This window comes from Trachemys scripta, chromosome 1, assembly GCF_013100865.1.
Source record: "Trachemys scripta elegans isolate TJP31775 chromosome 1, CAS_Tse_1.0, whole genome shotgun sequence".
In the NCBI taxonomy this organism is placed as follows: domain Eukaryota; kingdom Metazoa; phylum Chordata; order Testudines; family Emydidae; genus Trachemys; species Trachemys scripta.
Window position 1 is genome coordinate 118,274,145 of NC_048298.1, and position 9,663 is coordinate 118,283,807.

Genomic DNA, 9,663 nt, shown 5'->3' on the forward strand with positions numbered 1-9,663 from the left:
TTATTTGGGCCCCCTGATTTGGTCCCATTAAGCTGTTTGAGTTTGGCTTCCACCTTAGATATGGTAATTTGTACTTCCATATTGTTGTTCCCCTTAGCCACCCTGCCATTGCCCCTAGGCCATATTTAATTATCTTTAATCTTCACCTGTCCTCAATGTTTAGGAGTCCCATTTCTTCTTTCCTTGTTTTCTTTTTATTTATATAGCTAAAGAGCCTTTTCTATTGGTTTTAATTTCCTTTGTGAAGTCCAGCTCTGCTTGGCTTTTGGCAATTTTCACTTTTCGCCTATACCTCCTTACTTCCAAGAGGAGATATAGGCTGATCCTTTCTTTGCTGATCCTTCCCTTCTTTCATTCCTTGTAGGCTTTCTGCTTTCTCTTAACCTGTCTGAGATACTTATTCATCCTGTTTGGTCCACAACCCTTCCCTATTAGTCTTTTCCCCTTGCTTGGAGAACCTTTCATGCCACCATGATATACTGGATAAATAATACCTGTTTTTAGAGTTTGTTGTGTAAGGAAAATACATTTGCCAATATATTACGGTCTATGAGAAATACATTATGTAGCAAGGTATGTATAAAAAATATCAAGCCCAGTCCTGCATTCTAAAAGTCCAGAAATACAGAAGTGGGCCCACAAATTATACCAATATAAAAAAAATCAGGTGGGAAACACAAACTTGAATAATGTCTAAATATGCATTTGCACAAGAACATATATAATTTTGTTTTTAAATATCAGTTTCATTTCATGTCTAATGTTTTTTAACTGGAAGAAAATGTGAAAACAGAATTTTTTCAAATAAAGCTAAGGCATGGAACTGATAAAAGCCAGAAATTTCATAATTAAAGCTCTTAAATTTCCTTCTACCATTTGTCTTCTGTCCTCTACAGGAATATATTATCCGTTTTAACTATGAGGTTTTTTATGTTTTTGTTAAAACATTAACATTACTGAACCATCCATATTTTGTCTCTAAATTTTGTTTCTGGAACAGCTTTAAAGAGGATATCTTGAAGATATAATGGGGCATGAACTTTAACATATTTGATGCACTGACTAACAAAATAATTATTCCTTTTACTACACCTGTGAACATTGAAATTGATTACAACATAAAATTTAAGATGTTGGGATAGGGTTACAATCCAATGGAGCCTAAAGTGATACTAATACTAATCTGTGACTCCTATTCATTGAGAGTAGGATTTTCTAAGAAGCCATGGACCTGATCGACACAATTTTTGTACTGGTATAACTGTGTCAGTTAAGGATGTGATTTCCCCCCCCCCCCAAATATAATTATAGCAGTAGTGTAAACACAGTTATACTGGTAGAAAGGTGCCTTAGACCAGTATAGCTCACGAGCTTTCCTGTATGGGGAATTAGCTACATCAGTATAAGAACATTTATCCTGGCACAATTGCATCCACAGTGTGGTGGGGGTGGGAGGAGATACCATTACAGTTAAAGCAGTACAACTTGATGTGGACATAGTGATGAAATGAGGACAGACACATGCATGGAATGAAGTGGCAGGCTGCAACTTTTATTAAACTTTAACATAGGGGAGAAGTGCTACCCACCCATCACCCTCACTCTCCTATACCAGGCATTTGATTGGTTCCAGTGCGTGGGGCTTTACAGGGCTCCTGCCAGATTACCCATAGTTTGGGGTAGGCTCTCCTCAGCTTAACTCCCAGGACTCAGCTCTCTGAGTCATAACACCTTCTGCCCAGTGAGGGGGACAGAGGGTGCAGAAGGGTGGGGACCTCGCCCTGCGAAGGTCACAAGGTCTGACCTCAGCCTGCAAAGGCCACAAAGTCTCACTCTATTCCGTGATCCCAAGGCCCATCACCAAAATCCCAGGTCTTTTACCTCTGGGAACTGTTCATTTTATCCTCTTAAGAGCACTGGAAACTGACCGCAAGTTGCAATGAATTAAGAACTCCACCTCCAGTATCTCAATTAGGTACTAAGCATATTCCTACTTAATCAACTGTGGCTTGAAGGTGCTGTGAGGAAGGTGAAAAGTTCCCTGGTCCACTGCTAATTAATCTATGGGAGAAAAAGATCCTTCCTGACCTCCAAACAGGCAATTGGCTAGATACACAGCATCTGTCAGGCCAGATTCCCTTCCTAGTTCAGGGAGGTTAGCATGGGGTTGCTGGAATGGAGCTGAAAGGGGCTCCATATGGCCTCTTTCTAAATTAAATCCCAGAAGCTGAGGTATGCTGGCCAATTAGCACACTCTCTCCCAGCTGGCCAGAGTACCAGAGATTCCCACGGGCAGGAGTCTCCTCCCTTGCTGCTAGGACTGTTCCCTTTCACAAGCCCCATCAAATTTCGCCCACCCATTGAGACAGGTTGAGCATTTTTGTCTGTAGTGAAAGCCTAATTGAATTTCATTCCTCTGACTCGATTGAAATCCCAGGCACAGATCCTGATCCAAAGACCACTGAAGTTAATGGCAGTCTTTCCACAGACTTTGGTGGGATCTGGATCAAACCCATAAATAACTGTTTTCAACAGGATTACTTACACACGGTTGCAGGATCTGGTCCATTATTAATATTTTACAATAAACTCTCAGAAGACATTACAAGTAATGAAAATATATACATAGTTTTATATCAATTCATTGATTCATCTAGATGTCTATAGCGAATTAGTTTAGCTTAGCTTTACTATGAAACCATGTAGACTTACTTGCTCGTAATACCATCTGAGTTGTTTAAAAAAATATGTTGTTACCTGAATTCTTTATTTTGTTCCTGTATTTCTAAGGGAAATTGAAATTAACATGGCTCCCCTTTTATTTTTTTGAAAATTTGCTACTATATTTGTACTGCAGCTCAATCCAACCTCAGTGCAGCTATGAAAACACTTTGATTGTTAATTGGTACTGAAGAACCAGTAGAGGGAGCACAAAACATTGTTTTTATATTTATATCTTACATAAACTCTCCCTACTTTTTTAAAAATTATTTTCTCAGGAACAGGATGATGAAATTTTAAAAGGAAAAAAGCCCCAAATCTCATCCATATTAAAACTGTTAAGGTCTTTAGAGGAATATTTTCCCATACTGTAAATTATTTGATTGTATCCCTATAAAGCTGGTTTTTTTACAATATTTCCAGTTTCAGATATAGGTGATTTCCCCCAACATTTGTGAAACAAATGCCATCAACCTGTCATAAAAAATCTGATAATTAAAGTCTGATAATTATGGACAATTACTAAATATGTACAATATCTATAGTGTGAATTGTTATATTTTATCATTTTAAAATGTAGAATGAATATACTGCAAAAAAGCATAGAACAATTTAAAATATAATTAGAAATGTGTGGGCATGCATGCTTTATGCAGTGCTTTGTGTAATGTACACACTCTAAAATACAATTCATTAAACTCAAAGGAAAGTAAGCAAATGCAAAACCATCTTTAAAATATGCAAAGACAAAATAAATTTCTATCTACATTCGCACTAGACATTTTTAAGGTTTGCTATGCATCCATTATGCTGTATTAATGTAGGAATTTTTAATTACTAGACAACCCCATGTTGTGTATTAAAGCTTTTATTCCTTAGTAAGACTTTTTTAAATCACAAAATAGTGTGTAAATATTTAGATAATAGAATTTGTGGAGTGCTGGAAAATACTGAATATAAAGATTGATTTCTAATATATCACATACTAAACTGTTCTAAAACAGCTGTTTTCTTGCAGACAGTATTTATTTTTTAAATAATTTAAGACAGCATAAGCTTGTACCAAGCATAAGCATTGTAACAAAAGTGCAACTTTTTTCAGCAAATCCTCCCCAAAAGATATTTAACTCAAAATATCATTAACACATTTTCTCCCTACAAAAATAGCATGTCAGACATCATTAATTGGATGTATTAACAACTATTTACATACAGCCATTCTGCAGGCTGGTAAGATTTTTTTGTAACGTTGTTTAAACACAGCGTTTGAGGCAAACAGTAGCAACAGCAGCAGCAAATGCAATCAAACTGACTAACAGACCCAGGATACTTATTCACTCAGTCAGACAGTTGTGTCTCACCTCTTACATAACATTCAAGTGAGATTTCTCACAGTGCTACCTTGGCAACAAACTAAAAATATCTAGGCAAGGTCTTGTTTTAAGCCTTATTAATAAAGCTTTATCTGTGTGATTATCTGGCAGCTGTACAGTCTCCAGAAAGGGAAATCACGATATTTGGAGACAAAAGGACTTCATGGGACCTTATCCAATATCTTCTAAGCATTTCCAATCAAAAACTGAGATGTTTAATAATTTCCTCCAGTTTTTAATTTGGGATACAATTAGTTCAGGGTTGTCAGTTTTTGTTTTTTTTTTTTCAGTGCAGAAATGTTTTTGTTTTATAAAGCAAGGTTATAAAAACTCAGGAAAATACTGAAATTAAATAAGGACAGGTGGAAACAAATGCACTTGCCATACCTCTATACCTTAGCTAAGAAGAAATCATAGCATAGGCCTGACCCTCTATTCCTTGTGCATCCAAAACTCTGACTGAAGCCAGTAGCAACTCTGGGTACTCAAAGCACTGAAGGACTGGGCTCAAGATCAATTCATTCATGGTCCATTTCTCAATAAAGTGCGAACGTATGTACTTAAAACTCACCTTCTCTTTCTCTCCCCCATTCTGATAATGAACCAATCCAAGTCTCTTTAAACAAGTGCAAATTACTAAGTGGAACATAGAGATACTACAGAAAAACATTTCAAAATAAGGTGCAACGTTTACTTTAGAGAAAAGCATATCCTTACTATTTTTTCTTTCTTTTCTTTTTTAATGTATTTATGCATTTATAAAGCCAAACATTAAAAAAATACTGAGTAGCAAATGTAATCCTTAAAGATTCTCAAGCAGTGGCAGAGGCCTCTAGAGTTAAGCACTCCCACCCTACATTGAGTCAGATACTGTATGATCTTCATTTGCTTCTATATATTATTATTATTATTATTATTATTATTAATACACATCTCTAGAGAGGCCATAACCATAGCCTGTGACCCCCAGGGCAACTTTTTTTGCCTACCCACTTTCAAATGTCACTGACACTCTGGATCAGAAACTGAATCTGACCCTCTGGCTTACAAAACGTTTGATTTGAAGCCTGTTTCTAATTGCTCCCTTTCGGTAAATGTGGAGACAAGTTGTGATTCTCTGTGAAACACAGAAATGCAAAGGATCTTTTACAGCAGAAAAATTGGTTTGTTGGTGGGGAAGGAACGCAGCAGGAGAGAACACCAAAGAAATAAAACAACCACAACAGAAACATCGTGCAAATCTATTACACTTTCTCCTTTAAAACCACAACGTGGGTAGGTGGGTTGTTTCTGATTGTTGCTGTTATTATTTATTAGGATGGGCTCCTTCTTCCTCCCTACTAGGGAGCATGGGTGGGCTGAATCTTATGTCCCGTAGCACAGTTCAGGGGCTTTCCTTTCCGGGCTGCAAAAGATCTTCCGGGGAGGGAAGGTCACTGTCCAGGCTGGGCCCAGTCTCGCAGGCAGCAGCGAAGAGATGGGGCAGGTGCTGCCCGGCAGAGACCATGTCAAGAGGCAGAAGGGCCGAGGCGGCGGCGGCTGCGTTCGCCTTATCAGCCGGCGCCAGCACCGAGGACAGGCAGGGGAAGGCAGCGGCGGCGGCCTGGGCCGGGATTCCGGAGTAGAGCAAAGGGATGGGGGCGGCGGCTGGGTACAGATATTTCTCCAGGTTGCTCTTGTCCAGCAAGGGCTGCATGTAGGCCGCGGCCGCGGAGGGGGAGATGAAGTAGAAGGGCAGGCAAAGGGGGGCGGCGGCGGCTTGCGGGCCAAAAGCAGCCCCGCCCCCGCCAAAGGCCATGAGGGAGCTGAGCAGGGCGGCGTCGGGTCTCAGCAGGGCAGCAGCTGCCTGGTGCTCGGGGCTCAGCGCGGCGGCGGCGGCAGCCGGGAGCGTGGCGCTGCTGCTGCAATCCAGCCTCAGCCTCTTGGGCGCTGGGGCCTCGTCCCCGGCGGGCTCCTGTTTGATAGTCACGCCGGGCAGCCCGGCCGCTTGGCCTTTCTCTCGATCCGGCCGGCCCTCGCTCTCCCCCCCATAGCCGCTATCCGTGTCGGTGTCGTTCTCCCCGCCGAGCTCCACGGGCGGGTGAGTCCGCTGGATGACAGGGACGCAGTTAGTCTGAGCCTCCAGCTTTTGCCCGGTGCGATCTTGTGTACAGGAGGAGGAGGAGGATCCTTTGCTCACAGGGACCTGTGGAGTCAACAGCTGGGGGCTGGGTAAGAACTGAGTGGAAACCGCGTGCAGATGGTTTACGAGCTGGGCACATCTCTGCTCTCTGGGAGTCCAGCTTTCAAACCTGGAGAGGTATTGCAAGACTTCTTTGGCGCACGTTTGAAATCCCGAATGGAAAGCATCCAGGTCGCACTGAATGGGGGACTTCATAGACCGCTCCCCTGTGATGGAGAATATGGGAGGGGGAATGCAAAGAAAAGTCAGCATAAACACAGCTGCTATCACCGGCATGGGAGTCCCTGCTATTGGGCTTGTCCTTTTAAGTCAAAACAAAGGTAACTTCAGTGATTTCTTAGGGAAGTCTTTCAATCCAGGCTACCTTGTCTCATGGGGCACAAATGCCTATATTTGCTGGGAGTTAACATGGCAATGTGGCTGGTGACATCTCATTGGAGGTCAGCATTTTGGCCAGATAATACACTAAGCGTTTTATTATATTCCTTTCAAAGCACATGGAAAAAAAATTCAAAGGACTGCCCCTATGAATTATAGTATTATGAGATCTCCAATTTAACAACCATGTCTCCTGAGTATGTTTATGTGCTGGCATCTTCTGAAACTGACTTACCATTCTGTAAAGCAATTATATTCTGATGCTGTTGCTCCGTTAAGGCTGTTAAAGCTTTCAAGTGTTTCAAAGTTAATTCCAAAACTACAGCTTTCTCTAGATGCCCCAATGTCTGAAAAGTAGGGGGGAAAGGGACACTTGGTTACTAACACAATACAATTGCCCATTATATTCTATGTCCCTAACTTCAGGAACCTCCCTTTTGAAAGGAGTATTATATTTAAAGCTTCTTGTTTTACATAAGCATGTTAGAAATGATTGCTGCTTTAAACTGAAACACATACACCTCTGTAGAAAACCTTTACCATCCAACTCAAGTCATACTTTTTCAGGTCTACGGTTCCTGTCCTTAAATGTTAAGATAATCACAAAGAACATATTGTATAATGCTTCCCACAATGAAATATATAAACCTTACCGTCAATTTCAGATGCTCAGGCAATAAATCTTTTAGCTGAGCAATGCATTCATTAATCCTGTCTCGTCTCTTCTTTTCTATCAATCTATGTGGCAGTTTGTATGTTTCCTAATTAGTAAAGTCAGGAAAAGCCAAATGTTACATTCACTTAGTATGACAATCAAAACAAAAACAAATGTCCACATGTAGTGCAAATTGCAAGGCATGTATAGCCCTCCCTTGTATGCTTGTTCTCCGGTAGACACACTTATAATTCAGGGGAAGTTAAAAGGGAAGAAACTCGGATGCGGTTATGGGTAAAGCTATGCTATAAAAAACACCGAACCCCAATTAAGTATTTAGGCAGCTTCAGAAACTTATTCTTACCTTACTCTCGTCTCTTTTCATGCCTCTTTTGGGTTTGCACAAATACAAGGATGGATAGTCCAGTCTGCAAAAATGAAAGAGATCCAATGGTAGTATGTCAATGAGCTATCTATCACTTTCATAAGTGGGAATATATACATACAGAAAGAAAAAAAAACATAAGATATGCATATAATATTGCACAGCTCCAAAGATAGTCCCCGACTACAAAAAAGAAGACAAGAATCAGACACCATTTAAGAACAATCTATCTTTTCAATGCTTTATATCAGTTTCTTAAAAAGAAACGAAACACTAGTGATAAGAGACAGAGATATATTGCACTGGCTCCTTACCCTATAAAATCCACATGTTCTAGCAACTGCCTGTCTTGCAAACGAGGGATTCCTTCATCCATGTTTGACAACAGCTGATTTTCTGTTGTTGCTTTTGATTGAATCTGTGGGATGCTGAGAGTCTTTGGAGATCTTTGAGCAAAACTGTGCACATGCAGCCTCTGTCTCTCTTGTGCACTGGGGAAAGTGTGAAGCAGTTTGTCTCCCCTCCCCTCTCTCTCGCTCTCTCTCTCTCCCACTCATACAGTCACAGTCACACACTGTGCTGGTAGTTTGCACTCACTGATCAGTGTTTGGCCACAGGGCACGCGCGTCGCCAGCCAGACCAGCACCCAGCTCACGTGCGGAACGTACCATACAAGCTCCAGACTAGGGGTTTGGGTGGGAGGGAGAGGAGGCGGGGACAGCTGATCCAGGCGACCGGAAAAGAAAAACAACTTTGTCCAGCTATTCATCTTCCAAATGGCAATGCAGTCAGCTGAGGTTTCCTCCTGTAAGGAAATAAACGCAGCACTCCTGATCACGGTGCATTTAGTGTCTGGGGGGTTGGTTGCTCTTTAGTCTAGTCAGTTTATGGACTGGGGGGATAGAGATTTCACATATAGCATAAAGGATGCTGGATTTAAAAGCGGAGGCACAACGTGGTGGTCCTGTGCAAAAAGCAAAACGCGTTGGGAGGAAAAATCCGTAGTGGGGGAGACCTTAGTTTGCCAAGATGTCTGGGAAGTGATTAAAATGGTGCAGTCAAAAATGTCCTTTTATTCCTGCGCTACACTGAGATCTGCCAAGTCCCATTTAGGGAGTTTAAAGTTTGTCCGTTTGGTGACGAGAGATTATTTTGCCTGTTTATTTCCATGAGCCATTTATAATCTCGTGAGTTTTTGTTTAATCTGTCTCGCGCAGGTGATCATAAACGGCCTGTAACTCTTAATATTGCCCTTTAGAAAGAACCAGGAGCGCCCTAGTTGAGGCTACCGATTACAGCGAGTTGATGTCTGTAGGTGCAAATCAGGAGCGTGCTCTAGTGGGTTTATGACTGTCACAGACTGCATCGCTGTTGCAAAGGAGTTGTCAGGAGAGGCAGAGAGAGAGAGAGAGGGTGACATTGGGAGAGGACTTACACTGAAGTGAAATGTAATATTAATCACTCCCCTGTGAACGTCCATTGCTCTGTGTGTCTGGTGGTACGTGCCCCTCCTTGCCTCCTCCCCTCCCTTCTCCCAACACACACACACTTTCTCTTAGTCTGATAATGAACCCTGGCTGTGTGCGCATAGCCCACGTTTACTACCACTGGCACCTAAAAACCCTCCTCCTTAATCCTGTCTCAAACGGGTACACGCACAGGGCTAGCAACGTGATCCGACCTGCCGCTGCCACATCACAGCGGTGAGAGCCCTTGCTCTGGAGCTGCTGCTGCATCCGCTGCCTAGGGAGAAATGCAAACGCAGCTGCAGAAACAGGAGTATTTACCTGCTCCCCAGAGCGAGCCCAATGGAAATGACTCCGTGCAAGGCAAAGTATAGGTGGGAGGAATCTGCGATGCTAGGGACTCCTGCTGCTTGTGGGAACAGTAACCAGCCACGGTTGCTAAACCAGCCACCAGCATTATATACTGTCTCCCCAGTGCTGATTCCCTGCGGAAATTAGATTGC

At 42.0% G+C, this 9,663-nt stretch overlaps 1 protein-coding gene across 1 annotated transcript; it reads right to left on the reverse strand.

Annotated features, from left to right (window-relative positions):
* Positions 1–2,816: 2,816 nt before the first annotated feature.
* Positions 2,817–8,332, reverse strand: BHLHE41 (basic helix-loop-helix family member e41). Its single transcript, XM_034782883.1, has 5 exons — positions 8,009–8,332; positions 7,674–7,737; positions 7,308–7,415; positions 6,890–7,001; positions 2,817–6,482 (listed from the first exon to the last, which is right to left on the reverse strand). The coding sequence occupies exons 1-5, from the start codon at positions 8,068–8,070 to the stop codon at positions 5,479–5,481; spliced, it is 1,350 nt and encodes a 449-aa protein (XP_034638774.1). The 5' UTR covers positions 8,071–8,332; the 3' UTR covers positions 2,817–5,478.
* Positions 8,333–9,663: the final 1,331 nt, after the last annotated feature.

What these genes read in the sequence shown, in the direction of transcription:
- BHLHE41 (XM_034782883.1), bottom strand. Translation starts at nt 8,070, where the DNA reads ATGGATGAAGGAATCCCTCGTTTGCAAGACAGGCAGTTGCTAGAACAT. An exon ending in GAACATGTGGATTTTATAGG is followed by an intron (nt 7,738 to 8,008) that starts GTAAGGAGCCAG and finishes TCATTTTTGCAG; the next exon opens with ACTGGACTATCCATCCTTGT. An exon ending in TGAAAAGAGACGAGAGTAAG is followed by an intron (nt 7,416 to 7,673) that starts GTAAGAATAAGT and finishes TTTACTAATTAG; the next exon opens with GAAACATACAAACTGCCACA.